The 20,700-nt window shown below is 43.6% G+C and overlaps 1 protein-coding gene across 8 annotated transcripts in view; it reads right to left on the bottom strand.

Moving 5' to 3' along the window:
• ZNF462 (zinc finger protein 462) overlaps window positions 1-20,700 on the bottom strand; it is a 172,675-nt gene that overhangs the window by 54,172 nt on the left and 97,803 nt on the right. For 3 of the 8 annotated variants that reach the window (XM_060762551.2, XM_060762554.2, XM_060762552.2), the window contains exons 5-7: window positions 18,605-18,888; window positions 13,354-13,472; window positions 1,073-1,264 (exon numbers count right to left, since the gene is read on the bottom strand). In XM_060762551.2, coding sequence (XP_060618534.2) covers window positions 1,073-1,264; window positions 13,354-13,472; window positions 18,605-18,888 — 595 coding nt within the window. The remainder of the gene's footprint in view (window positions 1-1,072; window positions 1,265-13,353; window positions 13,473-18,604; window positions 18,889-20,700) is intronic. The other 5 variants (XM_060762555.2, XM_060762557.2, XM_060762556.2 and 2 more) reach the window with 3 other exon arrangements.

Raw genomic sequence — 20,700 nt, 5'->3', positions numbered from 1 at the left:
GTTACAGATCTGGAGCCAGGAAGCAAGACTGAAAGATCCTTCCTAAATTTTTCAGCCCTGTTAGTAGGAAAGTAGTGTGTCCATGCGAGTGCTTCCCATGGAGTGGTGAATTCTTTTGTTGTGTGCCTTCAAGTCATTGACCCTGAGGTAAAGCTGTCATGGATTTTTCTTGGCAAGAATTGTCCAGAGGGAGTTTGCGGTTGCCTTCTTCTGTGGCAGAGAGACACATGCCCAAGGTCACCAAGTGGGTTTCCATGACTGAGTGGGAATTCTGAATCTAGGCTACAGGGACCTAGTCCAACACTCAAATCACTACATCATGCTGACTCACCATATTCCAGATTTTAGTACGAACTTTAAAGAAGATATCTAAGCTGCTGAACCATAACTTAAATAGGTTCAGCACCCTGTACAGCTCTTTGAAAGCTACCGAAAACCCATAGTACATTCACGGGCACATCCTAACAAGGGCACTAGATAGTTCTACTTATGTTCCCTTTTAACCAGGACTTGCTAACCCATTCCAAGAAGTGGATCACTTTTAGTTAATGAAGATTATACTGGAATTTGTGCCTAGGTAAGAGTTAAGGAATGGCCACATTACACTGGCCCTAGCTGCAAATGGGCTTAAAAGTGTGTTGATATGCTACTTTCCCCGAACCCCATTCACTTTTACCATATTCATGGTGCCAGTAAAATATTTCAGTGGAGAATATTTCAGGCTTGCTTCCACTACAGCAATGAAATTATTCCACCATGTATTCCTCCCCTAGGGAATGCTCGCAACATGCTCTATGTTTATTTGACCATAACAACGTAAACTATCCAATGAGAAATTCAAACAAATCAAAATATTTTACATGCTAGTTTACAGAGCTGGAGTGTGAACAAGGACAACTATGCCCATTTGAATTGTGTTTTTTTTTTTTAGTGAAAAGGTGTTGGTTTTTGAATTTATTTTAAACCAAAACACACAATTATTTCTTGACCAGGTTGCTTTTTCTGCCGAATTTGTTCTTTCTCTCTAAGATGTATTTTTTTCCTGTTTTTTTTTTCTGGAAGTGCCTCTTACCATTAGAGTCTTCCACTCCTTCAGCGGTAGTGTGGTTCTTGGAGGCATGGTGAGCATGCGAGGTTACAAGGCTGACAATGCGTGGTCTTGGTAGTGTCAGTGCCTTCCCATGCACTGTCAGGGAGTGCTCTTTCAGCTGGCTGACTGTCATGGTGGAAAATGAGCAGGAGGAGCATTTGTAGGCATGTTCACCTGGGTGAGCGAAATAACAGGCAAGTCATCAGCTCCAAGACGACAGGAAGTAAAATAGGAAGGAAAGAGAGAAAAAGAGGACAAGGGGAAATATTTCTCCTCCTATTGACCTCAGCATTGTGAGAATCCCATGGGTTCCTCCTGAGAGTAGTCCTAAAAAGAGAGTGAAATCACATTAACTGCCCTATTTCTATTCCTTTCAGGGGCACAGCTGGTGCCAATAAGGAGGTGGCCATTTTCTTCAGCCCATGGGGCAAAACGCCCTGCTTATAAAAGGTAGGAAAATGATTCATTCACCACAGGCAGAAGGCCATCTCATGACCACACTGAAGTAGCGAATGAGGAGGCTCTGGAATCATGTGAGGAGCTTTTCCTTGAGGGAAACATGTCAGCAGTCTAAGATACATGTGGCAAGGCCACGAATCTGGACCACCACAATATTTTATGTGGCCCACAAGACTTTCAATGCCAAGGTAACAAAGTTACATTCATACAGTCTTAGGAATGGCCCTTTGAAGGGCTGGTGTGGTCCTTGGTGAAAAGGAGATTGACACCCCTGCTCTAAGATCTGAAAAGGATAGAAATGGTGAAAATTGACACCAAAGCACGGTGCTATATTCATGAAAAATGTCTCTTGGCATTTATATAACTAGTGATGTGGCACTCACACAACTGTAATTCAGGTGATGAAGCCAGGGTTGAGGCACTGTAGATGCTCCTGTATTTGTAGAAAAGGTGGGAGAATGTAGAATGAATTGAGCTACTCTTTAACCATTTTCTGGAAATGAACTTGATGGGGAAGAAAAACCCACACGTATTTTCTTGAAAGCCACAACATTGACGTGTATGTATAAATAAAACAGCAGACACAAGGAAAATTACTCAAGAATGAGGTTAACATTGGCAGCTCACTAGAAAATTCTGCACTGCTATTGTCCTCAGAACCTCACAGTATCTAGTAGCACCTTTTACCACACTGTCTCCCAATTTAAGACATCTGCCAGTCTGATAATCCATGGTTAAATAAATCAACATGGAGTAGTTATAGAGGGGTCTATAAATGAAGATACAGGACAACCAGTACTTGAGTCAGAGCAAGTCTATGTGAAGGAGAGCCACATGCTCGAGAATGCCACGTACAATGAAGATTTAAAAGCCAGATGGAAACAGTGCTGTAGGAGCCAACCGACAAAAGAAAGCCATGCAATTATGATCCAAACATAAAGAAGTTGCTTTTGAAGCCTATGTGGAAGCGATCATTATGTGAAAGCATAAATGTCCAAGATGGGGTGGTGTTGTGAAATAGGATCCATGAAGAGCAAGCAATCTCACTTTTTCCAGTGATGTGAGAAACTAGCATTTACAGGCACTCTTCGAGTTATGAACACTGGACTTACAAATGACTCATAGTTAAGAACGGGGGGTGAGACAACAGGAGGTTTGAGAAATCTAGCCCTTGGAAATGGAATCCTCTCCTGAAAGAGTTATCGTGGGGAAAAGCGATCTCCACAGAAGCTTTGTCATCAATGCATGTTTCCACAACAAGCCAAATTTTTCAAAATCCACTTCACGGGGACGGAAAGTGAGGTGAAATCTTCTGAACAGGAGCACAGACAACGAAACAAACCCCTCTCTATGCTATCGAAATTCAGAACAAGCCTACAGAACCTATCTTGTTCATAACTTGGGGATCGCCTGCACTGTGGGGAAGCATTTATATTGAGTCTGGTTGCTCCTAAGAGACCCCTGGCTTTTATACTAAATAAAGGATGGCTGCACCAATATGCAAGATACAGCATTTATCATATCAATAATATTTTCAGCTGTCTGGTGGATACAGCTACTCATATGGTTTGCTCTTTCCAGAATGTCCTCAGTGGAAAGAAAAGTTCACATTTGCATGCTTTCTCTCATACACTTTTTCTGTCCTTCTCACAGTCCTTTCCACTGTTGAGAAAATTGAACAACCAGGCTGCGGGAAGCATACCTCGAGGAATAAAACTCGACAGAAGGGCTGGGGGAAATAAGGATACCCACGGGGTCAGGGAGATCCAACTTTCAAAGACATGAATTATGTTTATGTACTTCTCTGAACATGGCAGAAGAAAATTGTGTGCAAGAAAGCATGAACTGAACCTTGCTTCTAGTTCTTCCTTGGGTACAACTGCTGAACCACAACATGTGGATGAGTCATAAACCACCATACTGGCTATATTTTATAGAAAATGTTATGGGAATAGAGGAATAAATCAGAATAATTTCTTTTTAAAATTTGACCTGGGAGGAAAGTATTCAGAAACAAGCAAGTGTTTCAGCCATCTAGTTATAAGATGTGACAGCTGAAATCTCTTGATATAAAAACTAGAGGTCCAAAATCTACAGGAGTGTATTAGAGTGGCTCTCAATGTCTCTAGTTTTGTACACAAAAGGAATATTTCACGGTGATATATAATTTGCAAATGAAGTAGGAAATAAACAAGACTCTTAAAGCAAGCATTAAACCATTTAGTGAAAACAGGGAAGGGAACAGTCTCATAAAACAGGGGTATGTCAAAGGTAGGCAAAGAACTAGAGATTTGAAGAATATACAGCAGGTGCCTGTCTTCAATGTGATGTCTTAAAACACAGATATTCTACTGAAAAGCTGATCAAGTCATGCATGCACACAATTTTTGGGATTTCTTTTTTCTTTTTGCATGAATCTGGGCTGAGGTTTGCAAGCATGATTTGTTTTGCAAATACAGTAGACTCTCGCTTATCCAACCTTCACTCATCCAATGTTCTATATTATCCAACACAGTCTACCTCCTGCCCGAATCCACAGCTGTTTCAATACATTGCTATTTTGGTGCTAAATTCGTTAATACAGTAATTACTACATAACGTTACAGTGTACTGAACAGCTTTTTCTGTCGATTTGTTCTAAAATATGATGTTTTGGTGCTTAATTTGTAAAAACATGACGTAATTTGACGTTAATAGGCTTTTCCTTAATCCTTATTATCCAACCTTTCCGCTTATCCAGCATTCTGCTGGCCTATTAATGTTGGATAAGCAAGACTCTACTGTTAAATTCCCAAATGTGGAAAAAGTAGAAAATGTGCAAAATATATTTATAAGCAGGGAGAAAGCATTTGAAATTATATGTTGTTGTCCACATGAAGGTAATAAGTAAAGACTGACATCCCTATGGAAGATACATGTCTTTTTTGTTGTCGGAGTCAGTGTTCTTTTATAAGTCAGAAAGGTGTCACAATATCCTTCAACTGCGAGTATATCAGATCTTTCTAGTCCTGGTCTACGTGACCCACAAGGCATGATAGCAGCACCTAAGGGTTATAAAATAGGCCACACTGCCCCTTTCCATGTTGCTGCTTCTTTGGTCTAAGGCTCACATAAAGGAAGACATCTTGAGCCAATTTCAAGTAATATTCAGAATACGTATAACAGATGCTTTTGATGAAGAATGCAGATAAACCAGGCTGAGTTAACAAAAAATGAGCCTACATGAGCTGCCAAATGTATTTATTATTTATAGAATTTGGGCACTTTTAAAAGATATAGTAATGTTCTATCAACTATGTTCAAGTGTCTCAGATTATCATATGAAATAATATCATGGATGATAATATTCTGCAGATTAATAACTGATAAGTTTATATCACTAGGTCCATAGAAGGGAAACTTTGACCTTCCCAGTGTTTTTGTTAACACCCAGGCACTCAAAGCAGAAGTCCAGAGTACCCTTTCCGGTTCCGGTATGGTGGCTGGCAGCAAAAACGCTATGCTGCTCAGCCAGAAATTCTAATCTGGAGGAATCCTGAGCCCCCCCTCGCCCACCACCCGCAAAACGAGGGGGAGAGGAACCTCAAGCTCTGGACCCCCGATAGAGGGGGAGGAGAGCCGAACAGATCACGAAAGAGCCGCGAAAGCCGGAAAACGGAGAGGAGAAGGAACGCCCGCCGCCATCTTACCCCGGCCTACCTTGCGGCCTACTCAGCCTGCTCGGCCTGCTCAGCCTACTCAGCACGAAGCGCCGTCGCCGCCTGGATCCCGGGCCTGGCAGAGCGGACCGCCGCCGTCGCCGCCGCTAGCCCCATTTCCATAACTGCTGGCGGCGTCATCGGAGCGGTCGGTCTGTCGGGCCGCCGTTGCCGCCATTGCCGCTGCGGCCAAACCATCGCTGCTGAATCACGCCGCGGCCAGGAGAGAAGCCGAGGGCGGATCGGCCAGACCATCGGCCCGCCGTGGGCTTGCTGCCGCCGCCAAGTTACCGCCGGCAGCCGACAGCCGAGGGGGAAATTGAGCACGGCGGAACGCCACCCGACTGCCACCCGACCGGACCACCGGACCGCCGCCGGATCATCGGCAGCTGAGAGGAGAGGCCGGGCGCGGCCTGGCCCAGCCGGACTACGCCGCCGTCGCCGAACTTCATCTCTGTAGGCGGCAGGGGAGAAGAGGCCTCCACTGCAGGCGGCAGGGGAGAAGAGGTGAAGAGGCCTGACGCGGAAGAGGGAGAAGAGGCCTGCCGGCGGGGAGAAGAGCACCGCCGGTCACCGGGTGGGGAGGCCGGGCGCTCCCCGGCCTCCACAGCCGATACTGACCCGCCCCCGCCCGCCTCCTGCCTTCTCCCCCCCCCCGCTGGTATCAGGCGAGCCAGGCGAGTCCTCCATTCTCCATTCTGCAGGCACGGAGAGCTACCACCATCTTCGAGCGAGTCCGCCCCCGCTCGCCATCTTCAGGCGGGCCCGCCCCTGCCCTCCCCCTGCCCTCTCCCTGCCAACCTCAGGCGAGTATTCCATTCTGTAGGCACGGGGTACGGAGACCAGGACCCTGGGGAACCACCCCGGTAGAGACCAACGTGAGGTGCCTGGCCCATTGTTGATTGGCCTCTTCGTGTCTTCCGGCCCATTATTGACTGGCATCATCGTGACTCCTACAGGGCCCTGTCCAGTGTGTAGAACCACCTATATGTAGACCAGCTTTTTCGCTGAGCAAGAGCAAGAGTGTGTTTTGTCGATCTGTGCTGCCCCACCTCCGAGTCACCAGCTCCGGAAGCCCATCCGCTGGCTTACAATCCGTCTTGACTCTGGGGTCATAGCAATTCAATTAATTTACCACCATTATCACCCTTAATAGGGAATTGTATAACATCAACTAGTCCTCTCCTGGTAGGCATTGTTGTCATCTGCCTTTTGTTTATAGGATAGAGTACTTAGGCGCCTACCATCGACTGCCGGACCACACCAGCACTTACGCCCCTTCCCTGTCCCTCTGTGCCGCACTTTATTATCATTAGTAGAGCACTCTAGGCCTAGCACTTCATTGAGATCTGCACGTTATTTATGTGCCTTTAGGCCTAGCACTTTACTGAGATCTGCACTTTATTAATGCGTCGTTAGACCTTGCACTTTGTTAATGTGCCTTGAATATGTGCTGCTGCTAACCAATTACGATCATTACGTTTACTGATGAACTGCTCCCAATTCTAAGCACTTTAAGCACTTTATGAACTGCCCTACTGTAGTAGTTGGAACATCAGTTACCATCTGTATTGCTGCTACCCATGTGGTCCCCTGCCCCCATTTGTGTATTGTTCCTGTCGCTGCTTTGTTGCGGGGGGGGCTTTAGGGGTGGTGCTCTGGAGCCTATGATTGAAGATGTGGTGGGGAGGGGGGAGGAGGGGGAGAGGGGATGCTGGCAAGAACCTATAAGCCTAACAACTATAGGAGAAAGGGACCACATGGCTCAGAACTGCGGCATGGAGGGGGGGAGGTGTTCCACTAGCCGAGGGGCCCCCATAGAGGTCGTGGTGGGAAGGAGGAGATGCGGGAGAAGGAGACCTCGAATTCGGCTTAACTCGGACCGTTTATCTAAATTAACTATCCCCAATCGGTCTCCGAAGGTAAATTGGTGTAACCAGGTGAGCGGGCCCTCTGGCTTGAAGGTGGTGTTGTTGAACGCCAGATCTGTCAACGGTAAGACATCTTGGATCCAGGACTTAATCCTGGAGGAGCGGGCAGATCTGGCGTGCATCACGGAGACCTGGCTGGATGAAGCGGGGGGCGTAAACCTCTCCCAGCTCTGTCCCCCAGGTTTCTCCGTGCAACACCAACCAAGAGCCGGAGGACGGGGAGGCGGTGTCGCAGTGGTCTATAGAGATTCCATCTATCTAACCAGGAGCCCCATCCCGCAGACCACAAATTTTGAATGCGTCCACCTGAGGGTGGGTGACCGGGACAGAATAGGGATTCTGCTAGTGTACCGTCCACCTCGCTGCACTACAGTCTCCCTACCTGAGCTAGCGGGGGTGGTCTCGAGCCTGGCGGTGGAGTCCCAACGGCTTCTTGTGCTGGGGGACTTCAACATCCACGCCGAGGCAACCCTCACAGGTGCGGCTCAGGACTTCATGTCCGCCATGGCAACCATGGGGCTGTCCCAACGAATAACTGGCCCCACCCACTGTGCTGGACACACATTGGACTTGGTTTTCTGTCAGGGATGGGAGCAGGGTGGCGGTGTGGAGGAGTTGTCCATCTCTCCGTTGCCATGGTCCGACCACTTCCTGATTAGATTTAGGCTCACTGCGCCCCCTAACCTCCGCAAGGGTGGAGGACCCATTAGGATGGTCCGCCCCAGGAGGCTAATGGATCCGAGCGGATTCCTGACGGCTCTTGGGGAGTTTCCCGCCACCGCGGTAGGTGATCATGTCGAGGCCTTGGTCGCTCTCTGGAATGGGGAGATGACCAGGGCTATTGACAAGATCGCTCCGGAACGTCCCCTCTCGAGTAACCGAGCTAAACCAGCCCCTTGGTTTACTGAGGAGCTGGCAGCGATGAAGCGAAAGAAGAGGGTTCTAGAGAGCGTGTGGCGCTCAGACCCAAGCGAGTCAAACCGAACACGGTTTGTGTCCTTTTTAAGGGCATATGCCGCGGCAATAAAAGCCGCAAAGAAAACATTCTTTGCGGCCACTATTGCGTCTGCAAAAAACCGTCCGGCGGAGTTGTTTCGGGTTGTCAGAGGTCTTTTAACTCCCCCTACTTCAGGTGGGAGCCCTGACAACTCGGCAGCGCGCTGTGAAGCATTTGCTCGGTTCTTTGCAGACAAAGTCGCTCTGATCCGCGCTGGGCTGGACGCCACATTAGATGCAGTCTCTGTGGATGTGACACAAGCACCTGCTTGTCCGATTTTGTTGGATTCTTTTCAGTTTGTGAAACCCGAGGATGTGGACAAGATACTTGGAGGAATGAGACCCACCACGTCCATCCTAGACCCCTGCCCATCCTGGCTTCTGAAGGAGGCCAGAGGGGGATTGGCCGAGTGGGTAACGGTGGTGGTTAATGCCTCCCTTCGGGAAGGCAAGATTCCAGCGAGCCTCAAACAGGCTGTTGTAAAGCCGCTGTTGAAGAAACCATCACTCGACCCCACTAAATTGGACAACTTTCGGCCTGTTTCCAATCTTCCCTTCTTGGGCAAAGTCATGGAAAGCGTGGTGGCCTCACAACTCCAGGTATTCTTGAGAGACACGGATATTCTGGATCCGGCACAGTCTGGTTTCAGACCGGGACATGGTACCGAGACGGTCTTGGTCGCCTTAGTGGATGATCTGCGCCGGGAGCTAGACAGGGGGAGTGTGTCCCTGTTGGTGCTCCTGGACCTCTCAGCGGCCTTCGATACCGTCGACCACGGTATTCTTCTGGGGCGCCTTGCAGAGATGGGTCTCGGGGGCACTGCTTTGCAGTGGCTCCAGTCATTTCTGGAGGGTCGTACTCAGAAGGTGTTGCTGGGGGACTCCTGTTCAGCGCCACAGCCGTTGATCTGTGGCGTTCCTCAGGGTTCCATCTTGTCCCCCTTGCTGTTTAACATCTACATGAAGCCGCTGGGTGAGATCATCCGGAGTTTCGGGGTGCGGTGTCACCTGTACGCAGATGATGTCCAACTCTGTCACTCCTTCCCACCTGCTACTAAGGAGGCCGTCGAAGTCCTGAACCGGTGCCTGGCCGCTGTAATGGTCTGGATGAGGGCGAACAAACTGAAATTAAATCCAGACAAGACAGAGGTACTCCTGGTCAGTCGCAAGGCCGAACAGGGTATAGGGTTACAGCCTGTGCTGGACGGGGTCGCACTCCCCTTGAAGGCGCAGGTTCGCAGCTTGGGTGTGACCCTGGACTCATCGCTGAGCCTGGAGCCTCAGGTTTCTGCGGTGACCAGGGGAGCATTTGCACAGCTTAGGCTCGTGCGCCAGCTGCGCCCGTATCTTGGGAAGTCTGACTTGGCCACGGTGGTACATGCTTTGGTCACATCCCGCCTCGACTACTGCAACGCTCTCTACGTGGGGCTGCCCTTGAAGACGGCCCGGAAGCTTCAGCTAGTCCAACGCGCGGCAGCCATGTTGTTAACGGGAGCAGGACGCAGAGAGCATACAACGCCCCTGCTGTCCCAGCTCCACTGGCTGCCGATTCGCTACCGGGCCCAATTTAAGGTGCTGGTGTTATCCTACAAAGCCCTAAACGGTTCCGGCCCAAAATACCTGGCAGACCGCATCTTGGCCTATGAGCCCACGAGGGCCTTGAGATCATCCGGGGAGACCCTTCTCTCGGTCCCGCCGGCCTCACAGGCACGTCTGGCGGGGACGAGGGAGCGAGCCTTCTCGGTGGTGGCCCCCCGGCTGTGGAACACCCTCCCTGTTGAAGTGAGACAGGCGCCCTCCTTGATGGCCTTTCGTAGGGGCCTGAAGACCTGGCTCTTCGAGCAGGCCTTCAACTGAATGTATCCTGAATGACACTGGAACGGACTAGGACTATGATTTTTTGGCTATGACCCCAGGACTTGACGAAGCGGATTTTTAGGATAAGTGTTGTTATGTGTGTATTGTCTGGTTTGTGTTGTCTTGATTTATTGTACACCGTCCTTTTTTGTTGTTGTTCACCGCCCCGAGTCGCCCCCGGGCTGAGAGGGGCGGTCAATAAATGCAAAAAATAAATAAATAAATAAATACCTGGAATCCCCCCAGTTTTGTAACCATGTTGTTACGAACGTTGCATAATATACGGTACTTTATCTAAGTAATATCACAATAATCCAGGAAGTAACAATTGTCAGTCCAGTGAAGAAGACAGAATACTGATTTTTAATTATGTGTTTTTATCCAACTGATCGGTGATTTGGACTCAGTACAGATATAAAATGGTTTAGCACAAACAACAAACACTTAAGTGCTCAGAAGCTAGCCCCAGATCTGAATGTGTGTGTATGTGTGTGTGTCTGTGTGCGCGCGCATATATATTGCAATTTAGTCAAATGAAATGCTGCTGAATATACACATATAATACAGCCCATATGAACAGCTTTACTAGATCAAAACAAAGTCATCCTATAGTTTAGTATTCTGCTTGCAACAGTGACCAGACAATCACTCTGGGAAGCTTACACTCAAGAACTTGACATTTCTTTTCAGTCTCAAGTACCTGGTATTGAAATGCATAATAGTTCTATACATAAAGCTAACAGAATAGAGTAATAGAGGTCTTGCCTATCCCTTTGTTGAACTCACTTCTAAAACAGTCTAGGTCAATGATACTAAAGGTGGTGGCAGGTAAATTTCATGAAGTAATCTCAAATTCTGTTACTAATTCACCCAAGCTATTTATAATTCTATAAACATCCATCAAGTGTAACTAGATCTGGATAGAGAGGTCGGAGGAAAGGTCAGCTGTGAATAAATTTATCAATATCATTTCTGAGAAGAAGCAGTTAAAGGGAAAAAACAACATATTTCAGCTAGGTAGAGCTCCTATGAATACTCAAACTGTAACTTTAAAAATATTGTAAAATCACACCATCATGTGTTAATCACTACCATCACAACAGTAAGCAATAACTTGTGGACCACATATGTGTTTATACACAATTAGCTATAGTTTAAAAGATGTCATTAGAATAAGAGAATCTGAAATATAGATTGAGTATCCATTATCTGAAATGCTTGGAGTGTTTTGGATTTTTTTTCCAGATTTTGGAATGCTTTTATTTGTAGGCAGGTGCATGAGAACTCTTGGAGATGGGACCCAAATCTAAACACAAAATTAGTTTATGCTTCATCTATATCTTACACACATTGCCTGAAAGGAATTTTACGCAATATTTTCAATAACAATGAAGGTGTACAGTGATCCATCAGAAAGCAACGGTGTCCCTACATCAGCCACCAATCTGAACAATTTGGGATGTTGGAATATTGTCAAATTCCAGATAAGAGATGCTCAACCTGTGCCTGACCTTTCTCTAAAGGGACATAAACAAAATGTCTTACATTTGGTGAAGCAAATCCTCAGTGATATGTTCTGCAGCAATTTGAAAGAGTTGATACGATTTGAAAGAGTCGATACTAAACCTGTGCTCATATAGGAAGAATCCAAATAATCCCATGCCTGGATCTAACACCACCCTTGCATTCGAAAACAAACAAAAAGTTCTGGGACACCTTTGTATATGGAACTGTGCCATTAACAATGTCATAACTGGACAAAGGACAAATGCTGAGCACAAGCCTTATCATGCTCATCAAAATACTGGAAACCTCAAAAACAGGACTTGGCATGAAGATTGTTATGAAGGCTAAATAACATATACAATGGCAGTCAAAATGAAAAATGAAACAGGGATGCTTATCACCACATTTAAATTAGAAACAGAGAGCTTGACATCAGTCCACAAAATACTTCTTGCTCATCTATGCAGAGATGCCTCTGTAGAAGACAAGTCTTTATCTCGGTAGTGAAATAAACATCAACATTGCCATGCAGTAATGAGCAAAAACACAGATCAAATTCCCTTCCAATGATGTTCACAATGTTGCCAATGAAGATCATGGCCAACCAAATATATTATGATGAAATTACATGCCCAACATATATTTGCACAGCCTAGAAGTTGTGGCATGAAGTTTGGATTTCAGAGCTCAAGCAACCTACACACTGTACAACATTTCACCAGAACATATTAGGTAACAAATATTTTCATACACATGAACATTTGCAATAAGTACCCATATTTTCAGCATTTCTAAGGGATGTTTGAAAGTGTTTTCATAAAATCATAGAGTTGGAAGAGACCCCATGGGCCATCCAATCCAACCCCTTGCCAAGAAGAAGGAAAATCTCATTGTTTTCCTGGTTAAAAAAAGCTTCCTGTTCCTGTTTTAAGGCAGCAATGAACAACAAATAGAAAGCACATGATAACATCCAATTCCACACTTGAGACTTCCTTTCCCTCTCTAGCACTTCACAGTGCTGAAAATCAACTTTGGAATATTTTTTCCAGACCTCTAAAGCAGGTTTATCAGAAGGATATGGCGCCTGTAGCCGTAAAGGGGATTGCAGCTTGTCAGCAGAAATATTTTAATTCATACAGACCATAAGCTGAAAAGGATATTGGAAATGCATATCAAAATACCTACGTAAGAATGTAATCTCCTGGAACACACATTCAGACATGCATCAAACAGTGCATTCAAGTATAAGTCCCCTTCCTCTCAATGAGGTCTGTATGCTTGAATGTCCAGCTTTAATCTCTCTTACTGACACAACTGAATATCAAAATCTGATGAAGGATGCATAGCAGATTCCCTCTCATGATGGATTTGAGAGAGAATCAATTCCATCAATGTTTTAAAACAAATGCAAAGCGACAAAGGTGTGGAAAACTGAACATGAATAGGTTCAAAACACAACATGGAAAACTGGGGCTTAAAATCTCCTTACACAAACCAGAGTGTTTTATATGAGCAGCCTTCTTGGCTCTTCCAAACTAACTGGAGGACCGTACCGTAATCTCAAACGTTTTAATTTTGCTCCTCTCTCACACTGCTTCCCAAACTTCAGTTTAATTCATCTAATTTCTTGTTCTGGCCACATCATGCCAGCTGCCATTTTAGGATCACTTCTTCACTGAGTATTCCAGTTTTGGTCTAACCTTAGCATCACATGTCAACTTTCTACTGGTTGCACTTTGAAGGCAATACCCTCATGCATTTACAAACTGAACGTTCAACAGGAAAACGACCTTCTTCATTATGGAAGAGGACTTACCAGCATGAGCTTTGAGCAGATGAGTTTTCAGCCGGCTATTATACGAGGACTTGAATGGGCAGAGTTTGCAGCGGAATGGTTTATGATGTCCATGGTGAGCTTGCATATGGCGATCCAAACTTGCCAGGGGAAAAGCAGCAATGAGAAGCGAAAAAAAAAGGAAAGAAGGGGGAATGTAAATCATTTCAACTAAAACTAAAACTGAGTAACAACAGAACATTTTGTCATTTATAAGGTGGCTTCTTTCGCTCATATTGGCAGAAATACATTCACATGAATGAGATGACAGGTGTGTCAAAGTGCAGCATAGGATGTGAGCCATTAAACAGGTAAATTGGGGCATATCTGGTTCATCTCTCACACTCGATGATCATGACAAGTAGGTACAATTTTTGATAAAGCCAATGACAGAAAAATATCAGAAAACATTTCTGCCTGAGAAACAACATAACCAGGACTAATTGAGGCATTTCACCAAAAAGACCTTAATACACTCCTCACTTTGTAATGAAAATCCAGCTGCCAAAATCACAGAAACCTGGCAGCCTCAACAGTCATGAATTCAATATTTAAACCAGTGGTTCCCAACCTTTGGGCCTCCAGGTGTTTTGGACTTCAGCTCCCAAAGTTCCTAACAGCTGGTAAACTGGTTGGGATTTCTGGGAGTTGAAGTCCAAAACACCTGGAGGCTCAAAGGTTGGGAACCACTGCTTTAAACCCATCAAAGTCTGAATCCTAGAGCTGGAAAAGGGTTGTAGATCTATCTATGCCGACCTGTTTGATGGAGGAAATACACAGACTGCTTGAACACTTCCAATACGGCAAGGTCAAGCCTATCTTGACTCACCTAAACTGCTGCGCTAATTTATCTGCTCTCACCATAAACAATATTTCCCATCTAATATTGAAATGAAATCTGCATAGCCTGCAACTTAAGCTGATCAGACTGAGAAATATTTTTCCAGGCTGCGTCTTTTCCAATTGTTCAACTAAAATGAAAACAAGTTTCAATTTCAAAATTTTATTCATGGTGAACATCTGTCAAGGAAAACAAAAATGGATAGGAGTTTAAAATTCTGGAAGGCAATAAGACGGCAATTCCGATTTCCATCCCTTTCCATCTATTCCAAATATGACTGCAGTATGTGAATATGTAGGACAGGGGAGGTGGAATTTCCATAGCTAATCTCAGTGTAAATATGCAGTAACTTCAAGCGCTTTCCTCTTTATCTGACTTGCTATTGTTCATTCATTTTAATGTTTATCAGCTAAAATAAGAATATTCAGCAGGTGGGTGAGAAGTTCCTGTTCTGTACCATGAGGCTTAGTGCCTACCTGTGCAAAAAGAGAGTGTGACAGAGGATATTTTCCTACAGTCACAGTCACAATTGTTACATTAAGAAACATTCTTGAACTGAAAACAAGTAGATTGCCTTTGGTAGAATTACTGCTATCAGAGTAAAACCAGACACCAAAAATAAATATAAACAAATCCTTATGCGTATACATATTTATGTATTTATTGTCTTGCCTGATTCTATGACAGAATTTAGATCAAAATTAAGTTTCCAAGACTGACAAGCCAGAAAAAGTTCTAGAGCTGCCTTTTCTCAACTGACTCCCTCTAATAAGTCGGACTACATCTTCCATTATCCTTAGCCAGTATGTTCATGGAATACAACACATCTGGTGTGTGCCAGGTTAAGGAAAGCTTTTCAGGAAAACCATAAACAGGATATAAGACACAACCCCCTGTCGTTTTTCATCCCAGACACTTGGCACATTGCCTCTAAAATGTGGTGTAGGTGCTGCTCTTGCTTACTATTAGTAGAACTAAGACTCACAATTCCCCACAGTAAGAAACCAAAACGCGTACTGAAATGGAGAGCAACTGTCATGATCAATTTACTGACCTATTCCATCATTTGCTTTAAAAATATTGCAAAAATATCCTTAATCCTACATACACACCTGATCAGAAAGAAGTCCCAGTGAAATAAATCTGGGATTTCTTACCAGGTAAGCATGCACTGTACTGCAGTCCCATTTGACTTCATGCAGATTATAGTGAACTATTGTACTGTTTTGTTGTTATTTGTCATCAAGTTGACATGGTGCCTCTATGAAGGGAAATCCACAATGCTTGTGGTCATCAACAACACTTCTCAGATCTTACAAACTCAGTGCAGTGGCTTCTTTGATTGAATCAGTCCGTCATTAATATGGTCATGCTCTTTTTCTACCTCCTTCCACTTTATGAATCATTATAATTTTTCCCCATGAGTCATGTCACCTCATGATATTTCTAAAGTACAAGAGCCTCAGTTTAGTCATCTTCACTTGTACTAAAAGTTCAGTCTCAATTAGCTCTAAGACAAATTATCTTTTTGGCATTCCACAGTTTGTGTGGTGTTGTTGTTGTTGTTGTTTCTGTCCTTAAAATCTTTTATTGTCAAAGACTTTCATGGGCAGAATTACTGGGTTGTTGTAGGTTTTTCAGGCTGTATGGCCATGTTCTAGACCTCACAACCTCTGAGGATGTCTGCCATAGATGCAGGAGAAACATCAGGAGAGAATGCTTCTAGAACAATGGTTCTCAACCTGGAGTCCACAGATGTTTTTGGCCTTCAACTCCCAGAAATCCTAACAGCTGGTAAACTGGCTGGGATTTTTGGGAGTTGTAGGCAAAAAACATCTGGGGACCCCAGGTTGAGAACCACTGTTCTAGAACAATGCCATACAGCCCGAAAAGCCTACAACAACCCAATTAAAATCTTTTTGTAAAACTCTCATGCCTACAACAATGCATTTTATAATCAAGAATTGTTGTCCTTAACTTAAACAGAGGTTGGGGCACAGGACTCCTACATAAGTGGAAAAAACATGAATATCACTAGCCACCCCCTAAACTGTATTTACTACACAAAAAAGGGATTGTACTGGTGGAGTAACTGCACTCACTCGAATACTGACTAAGGCTAATGAAGACAGACACCAATATCACCAAATTGCCTATTTAAAATGTCATTATGCAACAGTAGAGATAGTACCAAATAATTTGTGAATGATCAAATCTGTAAAATGTTAAACAAATGTGGAGGGACTGTATTAGGTAAAAACCTAGAAACAATGGGTTTAATTATCATTGATAAAGTCAGAAAATATTCATATTCTGCCTTTTACATCTTTGCTCAAAACAGGATTCAGGCTTTCCCCTTTTGTTGAAATACTTTATGAATTATTGGGGAAAGATGTAACAAAAAATATATTGTCTACCACAGGTAGAATTGTTAATCCACAATTAAATTCAAGAGCAAATAAAATAATTAGGATAACAGCCTCAATTTGTTGCATGAAAATATTGAAAACTTCAAGACCAATACACCAAAAAGGCAGAGTAAAAATCAGGAAGTGTATCTCAAGTCTGCTTGCAGTTTGAAACTAGTAAGACAGTTCACAAGGCAGTGGAAGTGAAGGCAATACAACAATGCAACACAATGCAATAAAAATCCAATTGCCAAAACCCTCAAAATAAACAAAAAAGGAGCCTTGAAACTCCGAAAAGTACGTCAAAATGTTTCAGTGCCGTTCCAGATAACCACAGAGGCCATCTAATCCCTTGTCATCCTGTAAATGTAGCCCCCTAGTGGTTCTGTGTCTCCATTCAAGGAAAGACGAGAAAAATCATATCGGGTCCCAGGGGAGAAGCCAGTAAAAAAATTCAGGCGAATCTTGCAAGAGTTATAAGGGAAAGCAAAAGAAAATCTCTGAGAGAGAAAATCAAGTCATAGTTCAGCTGTATAGAGGAGGAGACATCAGAGATCCAAATCCAGCCAAATGCCCCAGTTGCAAAAACTCAATGAACAAAAAATTTGGAAATCTAGACTGGGTATGTGTGTGTATAACACACATATATGTTTAATGTTTAATCCCAGAAAACTAGACAAATGAACAAATTCTTGTTCTGTGGCTGGGCATGCAAACTTGTCTGACGGTCTGTCTATCCTTCTGTCTATCTTATTTATCTATTTACCTACCTACCTATCTGCATCTATCTATCTATCTGTCTATCTATCTATCTATCTATCTATCTATCTATCTATCTATCTGCATATAAATACAAAGCCACAGAACAAGGAATTATCTGGGATTAACATTGGATAGTGGTTTGAGACCAGAACTTCAGAGTACCAGGGTTTGAATCCTTGCTCACTTGTGAAAGCTCACTGTATGACCTTGGGTAAGTCAATATTTTTCACCTTAGATGAGGGCAATGGGCAACCTCCACTTAATACTGTAAATCTTGCCAAGATTCTGATTCCCTATGCTTTGAAACCACAATGTAAAACTTAGCATAATGGACCAGCTTCTATTATGCGATGTTAATATACTCACTGGACTTTAGTACTTGGATATGCAGTCATGGTGAGTCTATGGAAAGGAAGAAATGGCCAGGATTTCCTGGTCCACAAACACAATTTGAGCAACATTGACAAGATACCTTCATTCAGAGATTTAAGTAGAAGGCTGTACTAGAAAAACAGTATATATAAGATTAATTGGGAATATGTACTGATCTTGTACTGTTTCATAAAATAGCAGTGGGAGCATGTGAAAATTTACCAGGTGATTTGTATTTCTGCATCCAATGAAAGTGGTTCTATATCCACCCTGACACCCCTTGATATCTCTGACTCTCCATCAGAGACAATTTAGATAACTCTTTGAAGCAAGGTATGGAATTCATTGCTAAACATGAATGACACAGAATTAAAATGATTAATCTTCCTAGTATGGTGATTTGCAGTCATAAGATAGATGTTTACTGGATTTGGGATGGGGTTGTACAGTGTTAAGAAAAACCTTTGAAAACTCTGCATTAATAAAGGGGTGTCAGTTTCAACTGAGTTTTCAATGTTCAATTGGAAATTTGGAAATCATGTGTGTTTGCAAGTTTAATATCTATTATCCAACAAGATCCACCAACAGATGAAATCTGGAAACTCCAAGAAAATGCCATAATTTCTACGAAGTTGGAAGCCCACAACAAAGAATCACTCAATGGCACATTTTCATCCATTTCCATTGGGTGTAACCTTTAGTATCCAGTAAGCACTGCCAACCAAGTTCTAGTGTATCAATAAAATTGACGCAAGGTATGGAATTCATTGCTAAACATGAATGATACATGAACTAAAAAACATGATAATGAAACATGAACTAGTAGCAATAGTTGCTAACAGAAACTTACTTGTGCCTGAAAGCTGAGACAAAGGAGCAATACTGGCAGCTGTACTTGTCTTCACGAGTAAACATGGCCAGTGCCATGTGGCTCCTCTCATGCGATCGTAGACCCTGCATAGACATCAAAACCCGGTCACACTGGCTGCAGTGGTAGCCACCAGGTCTGGTTTCATCTTCCAGTGATGGTCCAGATTCAGCTTCTGTAAGTTCCAGAGTGGCAACACTGCCAGGGTCTTTGGCTCCCTCAATACCCTCCAAGAAAGCTGCATGTGAAGGATCTTCAACTTCCTGCTAAAAGACACACATCCCCCCAAAGCCATCAATTCTCTCCCTTCTGCCTATTATTACTATCACATCTATGGAAATTGATGGTCTTCTTCTATCAGTAACATCTCTACAACTTCACTATGAACAAATTCTGGAAACAACCCTCCCACTGCAGGGATGACTAGAAAGAAACATACAGCTTGACTACGTTCTCAACCTGTGGGTCCCCAGATGAAATCCTAACAGCTGGTAAACGGGCTGGGATTTCTGGGAGTCGTAGGCCAAAACATCAGGGGTGTTTGAAAACCACGGACTTAACTGGATAGAAACACCATGGTTATTTCCATGGTTATTATATATGATAATGGGGATGCTTACTCTCCTTCCTTCATCTACCTAAACTAAAACTGGCACAGGGCACTGCACCCTTTATGGCCAGCTTTTTCTGCAGAAAAGCCTCAATAAATATTTTTCCATCTTCATCAACCATGCACTATCTACTGCTAATCTACCAACATTTTCCAGAATTAAATAAACGATTTTATCATTTAATATGAGGTGGGGAAGAGCACTAGAAAAACAACATCTTAACTACTGTTTACAAGCACACTTTTTGTGTCAGGAGTAACTTGAGATATTGCAAGTGGCTTCTGGTATGAGAGAATTGGCCACCTGGGGAGCTAGAGCTGAGATGGGGGCTCACCCTGCTCCCCAGATTTGAACCACCAACCTATCGGTCAGCAGTCCTGCTGGCACAAGGGTTGAACCAGGGGTCCTCAACTGTTGGAGGGCCTGATTATAATTTGAAAAAAAAAATGAATGAATTCCTATGCACACTGCATGTATCTTATTTGTAGTGCAAAAAAGACTTAAAACATACAATAATTAAAATGAAGAACAATTTTAACAAATATAAACTTATTAATATTTCAATGGGAAGTGTGGGCCTGCTTTTGGTTGATGAGATAGGATTGTTGTGGTGGTTGTTGTTGTGTGCTTTCAAGTCGTTTCAGACTTAGGTTGATCCTGAGCGAGGGCTGGGTAAATGACTTTGGAGGTCTGTATCTGGCCCCCGGGCCTTAGTTTGAGGACCCTTGGTTTAACCCATTTCACCACTGGGGGCTCCTGATCAAGCACACTGATTCACGTCTTTTAGTACTGGATTTTTAAAGATAATGTGTTGGCAGTATCAAATCTCTGTTCTTTGCATAAGTTCTATAGATTTTTTTAAACTTTCTCCATCAAAACATACTTAAGGGACAATCCAGGACAGCAAAATGCAAGGAGAGAGTATTGTCACAGACTTAAAGAAAGACAATATTGGATTTGCCATTCTACAGAAAGTTCTTTCCATATCTCACATGCTATCTTTTGTTCCATGAGCATAAGAAAGGCAGGACATATATCAGAGTGGTCCTGGAAAACTAGCATATACAAGGACTATTTATAAACAGTTCACTCTCTCCCTCCTATGATCTCCCATGCCTTAGTTTATACTACCTTTTCTCAACCTTTTAATCCAGGGGAACCCCTGAAATAATTTTCAGGTTGCAGGATAATCCAGTGTAAAAATTACTATATTTCTAGCTTCCCCTCTCCCAGCCTCGAAAAAAAGTTTTATTTAGTTGTTTCAATCATAATCTCTGAGCAAACCCTCAAAACCTCTCAAGGAACCCTGCTTGAGGAACCATGGTTTAAAACAGAGTTTGTTGATGCAATGGTTCTTTGTACAAAAAGACACAAAGGTGGCTCACATTTTGCAGCAAGCAACAGTGAATTAGTTACAAGCCGCACAAATTGAGAAAAGTGTGTTTGATTTTCTGTTATTCTGCATAA

This window comes from Anolis sagrei, chromosome 2 (assembly GCF_037176765.1).
Source record: "Anolis sagrei isolate rAnoSag1 chromosome 2, rAnoSag1.mat, whole genome shotgun sequence".
NCBI classification, from domain to species: Eukaryota; Metazoa; Chordata; class Lepidosauria; order Squamata; family Dactyloidae; genus Anolis; species Anolis sagrei.
This window is presented reverse-complemented; position numbering and strand designations above follow the sequence as displayed.